The sequence below is a fragment of the Artemia sp. Qi Xiang Cuo genome, chromosome 5 (genome assembly GCF_049724085.1).
Source record: "Artemia sp. Qi Xiang Cuo chromosome 5, ASM4972408v1, whole genome shotgun sequence".
NCBI lineage: Eukaryota > Metazoa > Arthropoda > Branchiopoda > Anostraca > Artemiidae > Artemia > Artemia sp. Qi Xiang Cuo.
The window spans coordinates 46,346,693-46,367,279 of NC_142798.1; the positions used below are offsets into that span (position 1 = coordinate 46,346,693).

Genomic DNA, 20,587 nt, shown 5'->3' on the forward strand with positions numbered 1-20,587 from the left:
TTCGAAAAAGCTATTTTGTGGAAAAGGTTGTTTTTTAACTAAAACTTTTAATTTCCAATCAAATTAGCTCCTTTAAAATATGAGTGATAGAGTAGCGCTGACTATGATATTGCTTATATGCCCTTTTAATACCACCATGCATATAGTTTTTCGTCTAATTGAAAATCCCCCTAAGCGTTCGCTAAAAGTTTCAACTTAATGCCCTTAGTGTCTTCAGTTAAAGTAACCGTATAAGTAGTATTAAAAGTACAGACATAGTGTCTTCTGGCTAATTCAAAATCCGCCACAACTTACCCTGAAAGGTCTAACTTAATAATGTAAGCCGTTATTGTTATTTAACTTTGTCACTCTTTTGATAATCCACATGCTCATAGCTCGTTTTGATTTAGTTCAACATCCGACTAAATATTCCCTGAAAGCTTCACCTTAAAACCCTTAGCTTGTGTAGTAGCAATAGTTGTAGTAGCAGTAGTAGTTATAGAAGCAGTATGCACATAGCACCTTTGGTTTTTTTCCAACATCCCCTTCAACACACAATGAAAGTTTTTACCTAAGTACCATCAACCGTTCCTGTAGCCTAGCTGATACGTCCTATTGACAACCTATGTGGGTATAGTGTGTTTCGATTTAGTTGATACAGTTTCAATATTACCCAACATTTTCACCGTAATACCTTTAGCTTTAGTAGCAGTAGTAGTAGCGCCAGTAGTTATGGTAGTAGCAGTTGTAGCAATAGCGGTAGAATTAATAATAGTAGTCTTAGCTTTAATACCAGTAGCATTAGTAGCAGTAATAATAATAGTAGTAATTGTAGGAGTAGAAGCCGTAGTATTATGATGTAAATATTGTCTTTTGGTTAGTTCAACATCCCCTAGAGCAAGCCTTGTAATTTTTATTTTTACACACAGAATTATTCCTAAGATATTGCTGATATGCCCTTATGACAACCTGCATATAGACGACGTGTTGTGATTCAGTTTACCTTCCCCCCTAAAAGTTCTTTGAAAATTCAACCTTCATACCCTTAGGTATGGCTGTAATAGTAGTCACAGCAGTAGTATTAGTACTCAACTTAATGCAATTATCCATTACTATGACTTTGTCAATATGTACCTTTAATAATCTGTATATTCATATACTTCTTGAAATTTGTTCATCTTAATGCTTTTAGCCTTACAAGTAGTTGCATCAGAAGTATTAGTTGGAGCAATTGTAATAGCAGTAGTAGAACTAGTAGTAGAGAAGTAGTAGTATACACAAATCAATTTTTGTGTATATCTACTATCTCTTTTGCCATAGTGTACAAATCTCTTTTGACAATCTAAATGCACATAGTGTCTTTTGTTAGTTCGAATTTGCCATCAATATTCTCTCAAGTTATACCTTCGTAGACTTAGCCTTAATAAAGTTAGTATCATAGTAGTTGCGGTGGTAGAAGAAGAAGTAGTTGCACTGTTAGTGTTGTATTAGTAGCAGTAGTTGTAAGAGTAGTAGTAGCAGTATTAATAGCGGTAGTAGCATGTACATCTTGCCTTTTGGTCAGCTGAACATCCCTTTCATGATGACCCGGAAGTTCCACCTTGACACGGTAAACCGTTCCCAAAATATTGCTGATGTGCGCTTTTGCACCCTTTTCATCTTAAAACTCTAAGCCTTACAAGTTGGCGCAATTTGAGTAGCAGTTGGAGTAGTTTAGTAGCAATAGTAGTATTAGTAAAAGTAGCAGTGGCAATAGTGTTTGTAGGGACATGTACATATTACCTTTTTGTCAAATAAGCTTCTCCTTTAAGTATTCTCTGGAAATTCCAACTAAACACCCAAATCCATTCTTGAGATCTGCCTTTTAGACCATCTGCATGCTCATAGTGTGTTTTGATTTAATTCAAACTCCACCTCAATGTTCTGTCGAATTTTCACTTTCATACGCTTAGCCTTAGTTATACTGGTATCATAGTAGTAGTGGTAGTAGTAGCAGTAATAGCCTATTATTATTAGTAGTATTAACAGTAGTAGCAGCAGTATTAATAGTAGTAATAGCCGGTACATTTTACTTTTTGGTCAACTGAATATCCCACCCGTGATGCCCCTGAAGTTTCCTTTTGATATAATAGGCCGTTTCAGAAATACTGCTGATACGCCCATATCAGCAATCTGTATGCACATAGCATGTTTTGATTTAATCCAACCTTCCCCTTAACGTTTCCTCGGATGTTTATTTCAAAATCCTCAGCTTGGTAGAACTCGCTACAGAAGTAGTTTTAGTGATAGGAGTGGTAGCAGTAGTAGTTGTCGTAGCAGTAGAAGTAGTGGTAGTTTCAGTACTAGTAGTAGTAGCGTGTAAATATTGCCTTTTTGGTCAATTGATCATCTCCTTCATCATTTCCTGAAAGTTACTAATTAATATACTCAGTCATTCCTGAGTTATGCCCTTTTGACAACCCATATACACATAACATGTTTTGATGTATTTCAATACTCCCCTCAACATTCCTTGAAAGACTCGCCTTAATGCCCGTCGTATTTTGGGAAAGTAGAAGTCAAACATGCATACCTTTTCTCAATAGCATATATTATATGTAAACAATGAACAAATTGTATAATTTACAGCCCTTGCCCTGAGGCCTAGGGGAGGGACATCCCTAAACGCATAATTACTGAACCTTTCTACGATGCTGAAAAATATATATGTCTCATAACTTAGTTTAGTTGTTTGTTTTGGGAAATGATGGGCGGGGGGGGGGGGGGGCTGGTTGCTCTCAAATCATATTTGACTCGTAAGAAGGGCACAAACCACCAATTTCAAATCAAATGAACCCCTTCTTAAGTTCATGCGACCACCTATTCCATAAGAACCTCATATGTCCCCAGGGCATAACTTGTAGCCCTTGCCACAGGGCTCTGGGGGTTTTTGCCAACCCTAGAGGCAATTTTATATGTTTTTTGGACTATTTTGAATAAAATGCCTATCTCACAATTTCAATCAGATGCGTTTGGTGGACATGGGTAGTTTGGGGGGGGGGGGTAGTTGCCCTCCATCACTTTTGACTCTAAAAAGGGAAATTGGAATTCCAATTTTCAACCAAATGAGCCACATCTAAAGTTTATGCAGCCATCTTTTCCATAAAGACCTTAAACACCCCTGGGGGAAAACAACCCGATTCGTCTCTTTGTGTCTGTCGTCTCTGTGTGTTTGTCCTCTCTGTGTGTGAGTGGACTCTGTGTGTGTGTGTCGTCTCTGTGCATGTGTCGTCTCGGTGGGTGTGTTGTCTCTGTGTGTTTGTCGTCTCTGTGTGCGTGTCGTCTCTCTATGCGTTGTCGTCTCTGTGTTTGTGTCGTCTCTGTGTCTGTGTTTTCTCTATGTGTGTGTCGTCTCTGTGTATGTGTGTGTGTGTGTCGTTTCTGTGTGAGTGTCGTCTCTGTGTGTGTGTCGTCTCTATGTGTAAGTCGTCACTTTGAGTGTGCCGTCTCTGTGTGTGTGTGTGTGTGTGTCGTCTCTGTGTGGATGTTCTCTCTGTGTGTGTGTTGTCTCTATGTGTGTGTTGTCTCTATGTGTGTGTCGTCTCTATGTGTGTGTTTCGTATCTGTGTGTGTGTGACGTCTCTTTGTGTGTGTGTCGTCTCTATGTGTGTTTGTCATTTCTGTGTGTGTGTCTCGTCTCTCTGTGTGTGTTGACTCTGTGTGTGTATCGTCTCTGTGCATGTGTCGTCTCTATGTGTCGTTTTTGTGTGTTTGTCCTCTCTGTGTGTGATTCTTCTCTTTGTGTCTGTCGTCTCTGTGTGTTTGTCCTCTCTGTGTGTGAGTGGACTCTGTGTGTGTGTGTCGTCTCTGTGCATGTGTGATCTCTGTGGATGTTTCGTATGTGTATGTCTGTCATATCTATGTCTGTGTTGTATCTTTATGTGTGTCGTCTCTGTGTGTGTGTGTCGTTTCTCTGTGTTTCTACTATCTGTGCGTGTGTCGTCTCTTTGTGTGTTTCGTTTATTTGTGTGTGTGATGTCTCTTTGTGTGTTTCGTATCTGTGTGTGTGTGATGTCTCTGTGTGTTTGTCGTCTCTTTGTGCGTGTCGTCTCTCTATGTGTGTCGTCTCTGTGTGTTTGTCGTCTCTGTGTGTGTGTCTTCTCTATGTGTAAGTCGTCACTTTGAGTGTGTTGTCTCTCTATGTGTGTCGTCTCTGTGTGTTTGTCGTCTCTATGTGTAAGTCGTCACTTTGTGTGTGTCGTCTCTGTGTGTGTCGTCTCTGTGTGGATGTTGTCTGTGTGTGTGTGTGTTGTCTCTATGTGTGTGTCATCTCTTTGTGTGTGTCGTCTCTATATTTGTTTGTCATCTCTGTCTGCATGTCTCGTCTCTCTGTGTGTGTTGACTCTGTGTGTGTGTGTGTGTATCGTCTCTGTGCATGTGTCGTTTTCTGTGTGTTTGTCCTCTCTGTGTGTGATTCGTCTCTTTGTGTCTGTCGTCTCTGTGTTTTTTAAATTTTTGGGTCACCTGCCGGAGACTCTGGGCGGGTGGGCACCCCCAAATATTGTCACAAATTCCTCTCTCAATTTAGCACTTGTTCACGGATGCCCAGCGTCTCCAATTACTTTCCCAATAGTATCTATTCATTGTCTCAGCTCAGTTTAGAAAATCTGAGCCAATTTCCAGTTTTTCAAATTTAGGGTCACTTGACTGAGACTCTGGGCAGGTGAGGTGGGCACCTCCAAAAATTTGTCCCAACTTCCACTCTTGCCTTAGAACATATTCACGGATACCTAAAACCGTCAACGGTTAGACTGTTGCCCTAGCGGTAACCATGCCATGCTCTACACACACATACCAACAATATATTTTTGTTTTTTGTTTTCCATTTTCACAATGGGGTCCCAATTGAGCTCATGTCCATCGCTTAGCATTCAGACCTTGACAAATAAAGCCCAGATAGTCAGACCCCAACGCTCCAATCTGAACACTGACTAAGACCCCAATACTGAGCTAGTGAATTTCAACCATTCAGGCTGGTGGGCTAAGACCCCAATTCTGAGCTAGCGAATTTCCACCATTTAGGCTGGTGGACTGAGACCCAAATATTGATCTATTGAATTTCCACCATTCAGACTGGTGGACTGAGACCCCAATACTGAGCTAGTCGATTTCGACCATTCTGGCTGGTGGACTAAGACCCCAATTCTGAGCTAGTGAATTTCCACCATTCAGGCTGGTGGACTAAGACCCCAATTCTGAGCTAGTGAATTTCCACCATTCAGGCTGGTGGACTGAGACCCCACTTCTGAGCTAGTGTAGTTCCACCATTCAGGCTGGTGGACTATGACCCCAATACTGAGCTAGTGGATTTCCACCATTCAGGCTGGTGGACTGGGACCCAACAACATCGATTCTCAAGGTAAAAGTTTGAATCAAACACTTTTAGGATATCGAGTGTCCTTACTGAAAAAAACTACTGAATTAAAAAATAAATTAAATTGATCATACGACCTAAATTATTTCATCAGATACGCCAGCACTCATAAACGGTCCTTTTTGAAATTCTGCTAACAGCATCGATGCACAAGGTAAAAGTTTGAAACAAACACTTTTAGGATATCGAGTGTCCTTACTGAAAAAAACTACTGAATTAAAAAATAAATTAAATTGATCATACGACCTAAATTATTTCATCAGATACGCCAGCACTCATAAACGATCCTTTTTTGAAATTCTGCTAAAAGCATATATGCTAAAGGTAAAATTTTGAATCAAACACTTTTAGTATATCGACTGTCCTTACTGAAAAACTATTGAATTAAAAAATAAATTAAATTGATCATACGACCTAAATTATTTCATCAGATACGCCAGCCATCATAAACGATCCTTTTTGAAATTCTGCTAACAACATCGATGCTCAAGGTAAAAGTTTGAATCAAACACTTTTAGAATATCGAGTGTCCTTACTGAAAAACTACTGAATTAAAAAATAAATTAAATTGATCATACGAACTAAATTATTTCATCAGATACGCCAGCTCTCATAAACAATCCTTTTTGAAATTCTGCTAACAACATCGATGCTCAAGGTAAAAGTGTTAATCAGACACTTTTAGGTTATCGAGTGTCCTTACTGAAAAACTATTGAATTTAAAAAATAAATTAAATTGATCATACGACCTAAATTATTTCATCAGATACCCCCTCCAAAATACCTTGTTCTTTATGTTAGAGTTTGACTTTTCATTCCCAATTAAATTAAAAAATAAGCATTTTCAACTAGAAATAAGGAGCATCGTTAAAAACTAAGATGAATGGAAATTATCTTCGATTCTGAGTATTTTTGGTTTTCCCTCCAAAATTGACCCCCCCTGCCCTCAGAAATGGGGGAACGAAGGGCCTCTGAGCCTTCCCCTTGAGTCAGATCCCATTTAGTTTCTACTCTGTTCATTTTTTTTTTTCCAACCAAAATTGACCCCCCCCCCCTCCCCGGCCTCCAGAAATGGGGGAACAAAGGGCCTCTGTGCCTTCCCCTTGAGGCAGATCCCATTTATTTTCGATTCTGAGTATTTATGGTTTTCCCTCCAAAATTGACCCCCCCCTCTCCCGTGCCCTCAGAAATGGGGGAAGGAGGGGCTTCTGAGCCTTGCCCTTGAGGCAGATCCCATTTATTTTGGATTCTGAGTATTTTTGATTTTCCCTCCAAAATTGACCCCCCCCCCTGCCCTCAGAAATGGGGGAACGAAGGGCCTCTGAGCCTTCCCCTTGAGGCAGATCCCATTTATTTTCGATTCTGAGTATTTTTGGTTTTCCATCCAAAATTGACCCCCCCCCCTGCCCTCAGAAATGGGGGAACGAAGGGCCTCTGAGCCTTCCCCTTGAGGCAGATCCCATTTATTTTTGATTCTGAATATTTTTGATTTTCCCTCCAAAATTGACAACACATTGAAGTATTTGCAAATTGGGTGTTTGACAGCTTTCCCTAAAAAACCATTCCTTGAGGCAGATTCCCCTTGAGGCAGATCCCATTTATTTTTGATTCTGAGTATTTTTGATTTTCCCTCCAAAATTGACAACACATTGAAGTATTTGCAAATTGGGTGTTTAACAGCTTTCCCTAAAAAACCATTCCTAAATACGCAATTTTACTATCTTTTTTGCAATGTTTAGGAACAGGTGGGGAATCCCCGCTCGTAATTGCTAATCACCTTAACCCTTTTTCTCCATCGTCAAGTACATGCTCCAAAAATATTTTATTCAGAGATTTGATGTTAAAAAATTATCCTATCACTAATTACCCCTTTTTTGCAAATGTCAATCAACACCAAGGAACGTAATTTCCCCGAACACATCAAACTGTTTCCAAGGCAGATTATCTTTTTAAAATGTTCACGTGTAAATACAGTGTCTCAAGCATGGGTTTTTCTTGCGCAATTCCAATGTATTTTTTCATGTATTTTTTCAATCAATAGACACATTCAATGTATTTGAATGTGTTATTACGACCAAACTCTCAAAACATGCTTGACTACATTATACATTGCCAAGTTTAAAAAACCTCGACTTTAGTTTCATAACACCCATTATAGTGTGCCAACTTTTAAAGTATTCACGCGTGAGTTTAATGACACAACCATGGGTTTTTCTTGCGCAATTCAATGTATTTTTTCATGTATTTTTGAAATCAGCACTATCATTACTACTACCATTAAACTATATGAAGTAATCAACATAATTCGCTTGGTGAAAAAAGATGTTCGTATACTGCACGCAGCAGGAACATACTCAAATAATCGAATTGCATAATTGTAAGCAATTCTATGTTTTCAAGTAAATTTAATTGTAGTCGATTTTCTTAGTCCAGAAATAGTTTTAATTAAATTACAATTGTTTGAATTCTTGCAACTAATTGATCAATCACACACAAGAAAAATAATTAACCTTAGAAGAACTTAGCAACTAATTCATATTATAATGACTGTTTAATTAAAATTTCCGAACGCATGCTGATTCACAAGTTCCTAGGAGTATTTCAGAGTTCAGTCTATTTTGGCGTGAAGATAGACTGACCTATTATGCATGCTGATCAATGAAAAGGGGTCAGAAGAAACTGTCGATTGTGAATTGTGAGGAAAAAATATAAAGAAATGAAGCCTCATGCCCAGGCTACAGTATAGTAACATTTGTCCTTAAAATCGACATTATGAACAAATAAAGCGCCGATCATGTACGTAATTTCTCGCAATTTCTCTGATCCTTCAAAATAGAATTGTCATAGGCTTTTTAAACTAATTTTTTGCCATTTTAATTTTCTTCTTTCGTAATACAAGTGTGGCATTAAAATCAAGAATAAATCGGTGACATTCCTAAACCTTGCCTTTTTATTGACAGATGTGACTGTGGTGTGCCTCAGGCGTCACTCTCACGTGGACAAAAATTTCACTCTGCCAAAGAATTTTTCAAGTCTTTCAATTGATTGCAGCTTTCTCTTGGTTGCCTCAATTGGAGGATTAGCGAACTTCAAGCTTAATGCAGGATCTTCGAGAAGTGAGCGAAGGTTTGTATTTTGGGGTATAAAACAGAATAAAACCTCGTTAAAGTAAAAGTAAGAAACAATGTTTAATGAAAATACCACGGAAGATATTATCGGAAACTTGCGAAAGAAAGAGACTGATGTTTCACTAATCCTCCTGATTTAAAGCAAAGCGCTGATTTCTACAGGCATATATACTGGATTTCGTCTCTGGAAGGCGGGATTGATATTTCAGAATAGGAAGAAACAGTTTCGAAAAAACGCAATAATAGGCAAATTACAAAGGAAATATAAGCACTTTTAGAAAAAAAAACGTAAATATCTCGAGATCGGAGGGTAAAAACCTCTCCTCTCCCCTTATGTAAGCTCTCCCTCCTTTATGTGAGCTAGATTAATTATTTAGATAGTTTTCAGTAAATCAGAGTCTAACCTTGGTTATTAAGAGCTGGAACACAGTGAGGAGTGGCAGTCCCCCTCAAATTCAAGCAAACGAAGGAGGCAGATGATAGAAGTTCACGATACATTTCAATCTCAGAGGCGGAGTAGCAGGAAGGAGGATGCTGGGACAACTAAAGACAACTTTTTACTTCTACCTGCAAAACACTTTCGCCTTTTGTGATGACCGGTCAGAGAATGCCATTGACTTAATAAAGAGTGATGTGTCTTCCATGAACTATTTTTTTTCTTCAGGTCTCATTAAATAGAACGGATGATGGTAGAAATTCAGAAAAAGAACATATTTTTCATAAAATGTTTGATCATGTGTTTAAATTATTTACTCCAAGGATTCTTTGGTCTATTTAATTTTTTGTCTGTATAATTAAGAGTACATAAGACAGGGCTCTGAGGCCTTAACCCTCTCCCATAACTTCATAAAGATAGACATGTCGTACTTCGTTTATCTCAGAGTCGTCAGATATCATTCAAAGTGCATAGTTGGAGGACCCTAGGGCCCAAGCCCTTTTCCCAGCTTCTTAAATAGATATATTGCAGTTCTTTTCCCTCATGATCATTCCAAAATCATTTAGGGATGATTTTAATTGAAAAAAGTGTCATAGACCAAAAGCCGATAAGTAAATATATCAAGCTTAACGGTTGATTTGCACTGTAGTTGGTTTACAAATTATGAGGTTGCTGATTGCAAATCTGAGGCAAACATACATGTCCTATATCCAATCCACTAAATACGTACTTAACAAATAGTGTTTGATTTTTGCTTTGGTTAATATTTAAAGATTTCTGATGAATCTAATATTGATATATAGAAGTCCAAAATAAGTAATGATAAATACACATTACGGTCGTATTTCAAAAAAGGATTTTCAAAAAACCTAGTTGGCATGACCAAAGTAGGCGTGAAATGACCATTTCAGCTCAAACAGGAAAGTGTCCCCAATGACGGTAATATCCCCCTTCAAATCGATGCTTAAACTTTTCTGAGGTTTCTACCTTTCTAGATCTGAGTGACCTACATTTTTCAAAAATGTTGTTTGGTTTCAAACAAAGCTGGTATTTAAGAACTTACAAGGTTGTAAATAACAAACCTAAGGCTAAAATGACAGCTTTTGAAGTCAAAAATCAAACTTTGCTGCTTTAATCGAGAAAAAATTTTCATAAACGATCTTTTCCTTTTAATTCCTTCCCTTTCAGACGCATAAAAAATATCGTTAACAAATCTATTTAGCCGGGATAACTAATATTAATACATACATATTATCCATTAATTGAAAAGGAACATGAATTAAACATAGAAATAAAAAAAGCTGTAGCAAGAAAAGTATGACAGCAAATTGAGTATAAATTAGCCAAGATATCAAACGAGAAAAAAAAATCCACAAACAAGGGTTGATTCCCTCATATAGCCCCTAAATGCCTGAGTTTCGTTTACACTTTACTGAAAACCTATTTTGCTTTAAACGCCGATCCCTAGAAATCAAAGAGACATTCTCGAACAAAATAAAATGGTCTGGAAAATTAAAAATATGTTCTGAAAGGCCTGAAGTAAATTCTTCAGACTTAGAATCTTTCTTTAAAGCCGAAATTTTCGTGAAACTCTTGAAATAAAGAAAATCTTATTCAAGAATATTGCTTTGAATCGGGATACAGGTGAATATGGGCTGAACTCTATCTATGATAATTTATAAAAATCTCACAGAATAAAGTTCAGTTCACACAATGTAGTTGACGCCTGCCCAAATCTTAAGTCATTGAACGCTAATGAACCGAAGCCAAGAAGGTCAAGGAAGCTAGCTTCCACCTTTGCTTTGAAAAGGATTAGAAATTTAAACAATATCTTGTTTTATTTGATTTCGTATATAGACTTTTGTTTTAAATTGTTTTAGTTTAGTACTACTACTTATTACGGTCACTGTATATGTGACCGAAATATCTGGTATTTTTTGTGAATTTTCTATACACTGTCTATTAAAAAGGATTTGATCCCTATTTTGAACTTTTATTTTATCGTCATGGAAAGGCAGTGTGGTCTCCAAAATTATCTACGTCATATTTATGAGAGTGGGGTTTCAGTCCCCTTCTATTCCACTTAAGATTAGATTGTCAGTTGGGCTTTAATGAACAAGAGAAGAAAAAAAAAATCTGAATATTTATCAATTCTCATGGAAAAACAATTATCAACAGAAAACACATTTGACAATTAATTTAGCAGTATTATTTGCAAAATAATCTTATTTCCGTCGCTGCTTTGTTCCTTTTAAATGGATTCCTTTTAAGTCACTGTCAAAGCAATAGTGCTGACTTAATAATAAGGTTTTCGGCCAATGCTATATTTTCAGCCTCATCATATAGTGAATGGCCATAGAAACTCGGGAAAAAATTCATTTGGTCACAAATTAGTACACATTTCAAGTGCCAAAGCCGATCGAGAGCAGCATAATATCCTATGTGCCCGTGGAACCCCCTGTTGTCCCATATGATATGGGATTAAAATCCGATATAGCTAGTTTAATCAAATGGTCCGAATATCTGAAAATCTTGCCTAAAGAGCTGACATGGTATGTGTGATTTCAGAAGAAAGCGCCCCAAATCTTATCAATTAGTCTTATTGCAATTTTTATTGATTTTTTTAAATTTTTTTGTAAGCTTGTCTTGCATGTTCATAATTCTAGTGAGTGTTAAATGTAATACTCGTATTATTAATAACATGAGTGCATTTTCATAGATTTTCTAAAATAAAAAAAAGGTTATTTAATTTTGATAATATTTACCTCTCTTCCCTGAATCATTACATTCCATTCATCTAATTTAACTTTAGCTTCTTGTAAAGCAATTACAGATGGATAGAACTGCCATTTTTGGATGTCAAGATGAGCTCTCAATAGTTTTTGAAGGGCTTCTGTTTCAAGACTGAAAACAAGCAGAACATAAACAAAATTATTGCTGCCAAGATAATAACAACCCGGTAAACAGTAGTCCTTGTCCAGCAGAATTTTTTACTGCTGTCATTGAACGACAGCTTTACAATATATGCTTTTCTTGATGCTTATTATAAAAAAGCATTCCATAAAACCTTTGTCAAAGAAAAGACTCATTTTAGAACCAAAACGAGAAGAAATAAAGTCATGTAATAATTCAAACTTATAACGAATAGGAATTACTAAGAATGAACAAATCAAACCTAAGCAAACAGAAATTAAAATGGATATTTACATCAAGCATAAAATTAACAGATGATACTGCTGACGAATATGTGAGACCTAAAACAAATAAAGATTAAAATGAATAATCAAGTTGAACTTAAAACGAACACAACTTATTAAGAGTAGGGTTACAGCTCCACTAGACCTTCTAAAGGTCATAGGATTATTTGTGCTTTATTAAAAACGAAATATCTTTAAACATTTTCTCTTTTATAACTATAACATTGAAATAATAACAAATCAAAATACACACAAACGATTGTATGCAAAAGGTACACAAATGAAGGCTAGTCTAAAAGAGCGAAAAGGAAACACTTGATTTCATCAAAGCATGTAAAGACGCAGATCAGGGTTATTCGGCCATCCCGGATCCAGTACGGGGAGAAATTTGCTACCAAGCTTCAACATGCTTCTGCAAAGAGCTGGGGTAGAATTGTCAAAGATGATTTACCATCGTCTAAGGGAACTTTGATTCTTGTCCTAGAAGTTAACAACGGGAGTCTTGTGCAAGGTCCAGGGGCAAATACCGAAGCTCTTGCTAAGACTTTTGTAAAATTCTCACATCTGGACGACGCCGGTAAAGAATTTCCTAATTTCCCTGATCGAGCTGATAATGTCCTTGCTCGTGTGAACTAATCTGCTCCCATGTCCTTCGCATTCTGAAGCATCTTAATGTGGCCAAATCCACGGGTTTTGAGAGCATACAAAATGTTGTCTCCAAGTCCTGCAGCGCCGGTTCGAACTAAATGGACCTTTGTCATTGCTTTTCCAGCTGTGTTTTCGCCGCGAAACTTTTCCACGGACACGGGAATCCGAAAACGTAATTCCTATATCTAAACCAGATGGCTATCCAAGGACCGTGGGCTCACATGCCGATTAACCTCTTCTCCTGCATTGGAAGAGTCTACGACTGCGTTACCACTCGTGCACTCTACCAGTACCTGGAGTCGAATGACCTTTCAGGCAACCGTCAATGTGGATTCCGCCGGTAACATTTGACACTTGACGGCCTAGTGGCCCAGCACCAGGTGTGGATCAAGCTTCTAGCAAAAGCGTAGGGTAGGACATTAGGTTATCTGACATCGCTAAAGCTATCGACAGAGTAAGGCACCATGGCTTTCTAATGCAAAGCTGCGCGTATTTTGGCAGCGGACATCTGTTAAAAGTTATTGAGAGCTTTCTTTCTGACCGTTCCTTGCGACTTGTCCTTGATGGGTTCACTTCCAGCGAATATCCAGTAAAGGCTGACACAACCCAGGATAGCATCTTGGGACCTACGCTTTCCCCTATCTAAATAAGTAACATGTGAGACAACATGACAAGCCCTTTGCATCACTTTACTAGCGACATAATGACACACTTAGCCGTCCCATAAACCCGAGGACCCAAGTTAAACCTCCCTAAGCCTACAGACAGATTTTTTTGAAAACAGAAAAGTGGTCCGATGCATGGGTGCTTTATTTCAATGCATCAAAACAAAAAAAGCTGCTGATCTCCTCATCAAAAGTGCCAAGCACACAGCCCAACTTCTTCTTCAAGATTGAAGCTATAAAGAGAGTCGAAGAGCTTCGTCTCCTGGGAGTTACGGGTCAGAGGATTTCACAGGATTGGGGAGACTCTATCATCCTTCCAGTCTTCAAAAAAGGGCTAAAGACAAAATACAGCAATTGTCGCGGGATATCTCTCATCTGCATTGCTGCCAAAATATTTGCCATAGTGCTGCATAATCGTTTTCATATCCAGGGCACCGTAAAGACAAGGCCCAATCAAGCGGGATTCCGCCCAGGCACGGGAACAATTGACCAAGTATTTGTCTTAAGACAAACCCTTGAACACAGGGCAAAACACCAGAAACCAACAGTGTCTCTATTCGTAGATTTTGTTACAGCTTTTGATTCTGTTCTAAGGGTTGGAATCTAGAGGGTCATGACAGAGGATGGAGTACCAGGCAAGATAGTCAGACTTATCCAATCATACTAACAGCATACGCGAGCCCAAATTCAGATCGCTGGAGAGATCGGATTCTCCTTGAACGATTTTTTTTTCTCCAAATTATTGGGAGGGCAGTCCCCCCCCCCCCGAAACGAAGCACCTCGTAAATAGGTGATGACTGGACGTCAAGCTAAAATCCATACCCACCCATCGAGGAAGATAGAGAAACTCCCCTTTAAGATAGGTCCAGAATATTCTAAAACATGAACCACAAAACGCACTTATTCATACTTCTGGTTGCTGTATGTGAATGAACAGAGCTTATTATTCCCTCCTACAAAGGTCAGACCTTTAAGCATGGCATATTCAGGGTTCTTATTTGAGGGAGGGGGGCTGCAACAAAATATATATTTTTAACCTTTACTTTATATAGCCAAAGGGTGTGTGTCTTATAGCATTTTTCCTATTTAAGAGGGGGGGAGGGGCCAAACTTGGACATGGTTCGAATTATGTAGGTGATTTGATTGATACAAATGTTGGAGAAATTAATGAATTTTTGGAGGTCTTGAGAGTTCAAGGTGCAAGAATAGACTTGAAAAATCAATGCTATGAAGACTAAGTCACTTAATAGATATAATGAGGGCAAAGACTTGATTTAAGTTAAAACAAAATCAATCAAGTAGATAGTTTCTCTTGCCTGGGCAGTACTATTAGTGAAGATGGTAGATGCAGTGAAGATGTAAAAACTAGAATAGCCATGACACATACATTTTTTTTTTCGCAATTGAAAGAAGTTTAGAAAGATATGTCTTACTCAATGCCAAGGGCACAAGAGTCCTGGGTGCAAGAACAGGTTTGAAGATTGATGTTAGGAGGACTAAGTCGTTTAGACTAGGAATACGAGAGGGGATGTTAGGTGATGAGAAAACGATCAAGGGGATAGCTTCTCTCATGATGTAAAAAGTAGAATAGCTAGGGCATAGGGTGTTTTATTTACAGTTGAACAAACTCTGGAATCGTGGGAGCTTTGAAAAGCTGAGGAAAAAAAGTTAAATGTTTTCCAGAGGAACTGTCTAACAACAGTTTTAGAAACTCGTTTGACAGACTGTATATCAATAGGCTTCGTAAAAAATGCAACTTGGTTCCATTTTCTAGGGCTATAATGAAAGAAAGGTTGAGATGAGTAGCCACGTTTCATGATAAAAATTAAAGATTGTGCTTTTTGGCCATCTATCTAGGCCAAACAAAAAACAGGTTGTCCCTGAATGGGATAGAAAAGATCATTAGAAAGAATTTGAAAGACACTAGGAGAAATTAATGGGAGAGGTAAAGAAATAAGCTTCGGATAAATGCAGTGGAGGGGGAGCAGGTGCAGCTATGCTGGCCTTTCATGACTTGGTGCTGCAATGAGTTATTATTATTAATAGTAGCAGTAGAAATTATCCTCCCTGTAGCACCCATGCTTAGGCATGTCTCTTTAAAGAGAAAGCCAAATTGTTTTATATTTCAAAACACAACTAAGTAGAGTGTATGTTGTTCTGATTTTTTTTTTGTCATTAATTCCTATCAAAGGAATAAACTTCACCTTATATTCTAAAACTAATTAAATTAAGTAGCATCAAACAGCCTTGGCTTTTTCCAGGAATGGTACTTATTTACAGCACTGGATTATCAGTTAATGTTGTTTATTAGAATGGGATTTACAACCATATAAACTAAATTTTATTCATCACTTACCTAAAAACAGCTTTGACTTGAGTGAGAATAGGATGATAAAATCTGGACACATTGGTTTCACATATGTCAATTATAACTGGCAGCAAATCTTCTACTTTGGCTGCACTCTTAGATGATGCAATTCCTGCCAGTTTATCATAGCTAAAATTTGAGAGCTAAGGAAAACGTTGGAGGAAAATAAAAATAAAATACTATATAAGAACTAGAATGACAGAATTTTGATTTTCAGATTTTGAGTGTTAATAAGCAAATCTAAATTTTCATTTATCATCTACTAATACTATATACAATAGAGAATACTTGGGTCTAACTTAGTTGTTTATTACCAAAGGTAACAGTTTAAGCTACTTTAGGTATTCAGAGTTTTAATCATGTCAGGTTATGTGGAATAATCATAAGTGTCCATCTTTTACTTTCAATTCTGGAAATAATGACCATTTCTAATGTGACAAACTCAGTTCTCTAAGATATATTCATAGAATAATATAGTTTAAACAGTAGTATCAATATATTTTTTTTTACCAATACCATACAGTAGTAAATAATTTAACACCTCTTTTCAAAAAGTTGTGGTTGATGGCTCTAAAATTCTCAGCGAGGCCTTGGGTCATAAAGGATACAATTCCAGTAGATCAACCCGAGCAGCAGAAAAATGACTCAGTTGACCAGACAGGTGAGAAAGGAAAGAACCATCATTATGTAAGCCATCAATTCTTCTAAAATCATCACGCAAAGATTCATAGGTAGTCTTGAGTGTGCTCTAGAAAAAATAATTATGAAACCACAGATATTGACACGTTGAATCCTTTGGAGGCAGGCAGGAGAGGGGGGTAGGAGATCAAGGAATTTTTCTCACATGAATAAAAAGTACAAAAAAATACACTTTTAGGCCCTAGTTTTACATTTTCTGTTTATGAGGAGAAGGAGAGAGGGCTTTCTATTCTCTCATTTCTTTGCTTGTACATCTGAAAACATATATGTTATAAGTCATAAATTTTGAACTCATTTTATGACTTTGAAATCATATACACTCTGAAGCTATAGTGGTCAGCCCTATACAGAGGGAAGGAGGTAAGAGAATCTAACAAAGACAGGTTTAGCCAAATCTTTTTAGAAAATATATGCCTAAGAAGAACAGATTTTTGTTTTTAACCCCACAAACTCCCCAGGAAAAACTCCTGATGTTCCATCCAAAGGCTCAGGCCCATCTTGCACCAACCATTTAGTTTATCAGATTTTAATTATAAAGGCTGCCATCTAGCCTAAAAATCTTATTTAAAAGCACAGTTGTACATTGCCAAAACCTAGGAGAGCATAAAAGGAAATTGGAACAGTGCTGCTAGGGGTCTATAAGGTCAAAAGAGCTCCTTTTCATGAGAAGGTTTTCCAGTTTTCCAACAGGGCAGTCCTTTTTACTAGCCTAATTACTTTTAAAAATGTTATCTAAAAAGGAATTTAAAAAAGAAAAAGAAAAAAGTTGTATCAAAAATCTAAGATAAGCAGAAATAAACTGACATATTGAGTCAAATCTAAAGCAAACAGAAATTGATACAACTGAGTTAATGAACCAACAATGAAATGAATAATTACATCAAACCAAGAGATAAAAAATATTGATTTAGATACATCCTAAAATGGATAGAACTTAAAACAAATATTGAAGTCAAGCCCCCCAACAGGATAAATGGGTTCCAATTATGATGTTAATTTGAAGCCATCATAAATTAATTAATTTTATAAAATTGTAAATAAACTACTTTGAAATAAACTCTGGCTTAATGAGCAAGGAGTTAAGGAGAGACCAGTCCCCTTTATATACAGAATAGTTTGAGCTTGTTTAAAGTTTAAAAGTTGTTCCTTACTTTTACTTAACAATCTTTTCAGCTGTTAAATTAAATTTCATTAAATAGTAGTTTTATGAACACAATACTTTTGCTAATGCAGAAAAAAAAGTCAATATTTTAATACTGTCTGTCGGGGTTTTGATGGGAAGCAAAGCTTAGACACAAACATTTTTTGAAAGGTAATGAAAAAAAATTGTCAAGGAAAGTAAAAATTTTTTTTATTAATTATATTGCATTATATTATAGGTTTTATAAATTATTGTCAAGTAAAGTAAGACTGGAAATTTTTGATGTGTTCACAGAAAAAAAAATGCTCAGAAAACGAGCAAATTGTTGATTTTTCAAAGACATAAAGTTAATTTTATGCTTTTGGAGTGCTAACCAAACAGGAACTTTTAATACAAAACATAAAAATAATGTTACAAACATAATATACATGGTAAACCTATCTAGGGCTGAAAATCCAATGAATTTCCCTGTTTAGGGCTGAATGTCACATTTATTGATGTCACAAAGGATTAATTTAGGGGTATGGTAGAACCCATTATAGAATTATTAAAGTAGTCTTTGTTTTCTCTTCTTTTCCTAATTCTCTTATTTTAGCCTTTTCCTCTTATTTTAGATATGGTTTATATCTAGGGTAAAAGACCTCTTTTTGGGAAAAACCACTTTTCTTTGGCATTCCAGAAAAATAGCAATGGGTTTTTGGACCTTCCCTTTTTACTACAGCATGATGCAATGTGAGGGCAGTAACAAGAACCATGCCTTCTTGGTCATATCTTCACCAATAATTTGCCAGCATAAATTAAAAATGTGGTCTCTGTTTTGAAAAGCAATTGAAAAGAAAAATTATACTTAATATTTATGATTTATAGAATAAATAAAAAGCAATAAAAGTTACATTTCTAGAATCAAAAGAAAATCAGCTTTCTGCTAATATGTAAATAAAACTGAAACACTAAAAGGATATATACATCAAAATAGGATAATTGGTATTTCCAAAAAGAGGTCCCTGTAGCTAAGTCAATAAACTAATAATTTAAAGTGTTTGATCTTAAATAGTTTTAATAATAACAATATTGATGAATAGCTTAGATTTTTAATTATTTATTAATATATACAATTCTTCTCAATTCCTTCTCAAGGATATATATATACATCAAAATAAGATAACTGGTATTTCCAAAAAGAGGGTCCTTGTAGGTAAGTCAATAAACTAACAATTCCAAGTGTTTGTTCTTAAATAATTTTGATAATAACCATATTGATGCATACCATATATTTTTAGTTATTCATTAACATATACAATCCTTCTCAATTCCTTCTCAAGGATATATACATCAAAATAAGATAATTGGTATTTCCAAAAAGAGGTCCCAGTAGGTAAGTCAATAAACTAATAATTTCAAATGTTTGATCTTAAACAACTTTAATAATAACCATATTGATGCATAGCTTAGATTTTTAATTATTCATTAATATATACTATTCTTCTCAGTTCCTCTTTGGTAACAAGATGTGAGGGTTTTAGTTTTACCCAATTTTGCTCAATTGGATACTGGTTTTTTACCCTAGTGACAAAATCTAGAATAAAAAAAACATATAGGAAAAATACAACATGGGCTATATATCTGGGTTAGGTTAAAAAGATCAGATTAAAATTGAATTTGTAACAAAATGGTTTTCCAGGTATCTTAATGACACAAAAAAAACCTAGGCTATAATACAACACAATGTATCATTAGCCTACTAGACCTAGAGTCAAAGAATGGTAGGCATAATTTCAGAAAAAAACTACCATTTATAAAACTCTATCTTCAAGGCCTGAGAAATAGGCCCAGGGAAACAATGAGCAGAAAAAAAATGCTTTAGGCTATAAGGAGAAAACTTTGGTTCTGAAAGTTTCACTCACCCTAATTCAACTACTTTCAAGATATTGAAAAATCTGTCATCTAGAATTCTCATCAAATTTTCCTAGAAAAATTCTTTCTAACCTCTTTCCTTAAGAAGCCTTTTGATGACAAGAAGCTAAGACTACAATACAGCTTTTCTGAGTTGGCCAACTGAATCAACAATAAGACCATAGAATGCCATATTCCAGTTAAAACCTTGGACGGTTCTTTTTCTCTTTCAATAACATCTTTTGCCTTGTCAAAAGCAAAACTTGATAAATTACTAAAATATGTTTCAAGAACAATGTCTTTTTCTTTTGAAGTCATTGCCATTATTGAACAGTGTTTCCATCATTTGATAAAATAAAAAAAAACCGAAGTTTTTTCAACTGAAAGTAAGGAGCAATAATAAAACTCAAAACGAACAGAAATTATTCCGTATATGAGGAGGGTTCCCTCCCAAATACCTCACCCTTTACGCTAAAGTTTGACATGTTGCCCAAATTCTTTAAAAACGACTCCTAAAACACAAGGGCCGTTTTATTAGAATAATAAACATTTTTAAAAGTTTCAAAAATCACTTTTTCGTAAAGAGCGTGTTTTTGAAGAGGGGGGGGGGACCCCCACATATACGGAATAGTTTCTGTTCGTTTTGAAATTTAATGTTGCTCCTCACTTTCAGTCGAAAATTTGTTCTTTTTTATTTAATCAAATGAAAAGACGGCACAATACATGGAAATATATGATGGTTTTTCTTTCAATCGTGGTTTTGTGCCTTCTACATGACTTTTCACTGAAAAAGGGCGAAGATTAATTAAAAAAAAACATTAGTTTTTCTGAGGGAAGTTAAGAGCAAAGTTGTAACTTAAAAGAAAAAAAATTTATTACTTCACGGTCTCTGCAACATATATCGATAAAACTAATGCAAATAAACAAGCTGGTAATATTTAACTATGTTTGTAGGATTATAAGAAACTAGCGATTTAGTAATACGAAAACAAGAATATTGACTTAGAAGTCAAAAGTAAG

General features: G+C 36.2%; 1 protein-coding gene across 1 annotated transcript in view; it reads right to left on the reverse strand.

The window, feature by feature from the left end:
• The window catches only part of LOC148952189 (KICSTOR subunit 2-like), a 42,363-nt gene extending 22,472 nt beyond the window's left edge, over positions 1–19,891 (reverse strand). The window contains exons 1-4 of the mRNA XM_089088870.1: positions 19,661–19,891; positions 16,443–16,582; positions 15,823–15,963; positions 11,722–11,860 (exon numbers count right to left, since the gene is read on the reverse strand). Coding sequence (XP_088944996.1) covers positions 11,722–11,860; positions 15,823–15,963; positions 16,443–16,582; positions 19,661–19,891 — 651 coding nt within the window. The remainder of the gene's footprint in view (positions 1–11,721; positions 11,861–15,822; positions 15,964–16,442; positions 16,583–19,660) is intronic.
• Between the last annotated feature and the right edge of the window lie 696 nt (positions 19,892–20,587).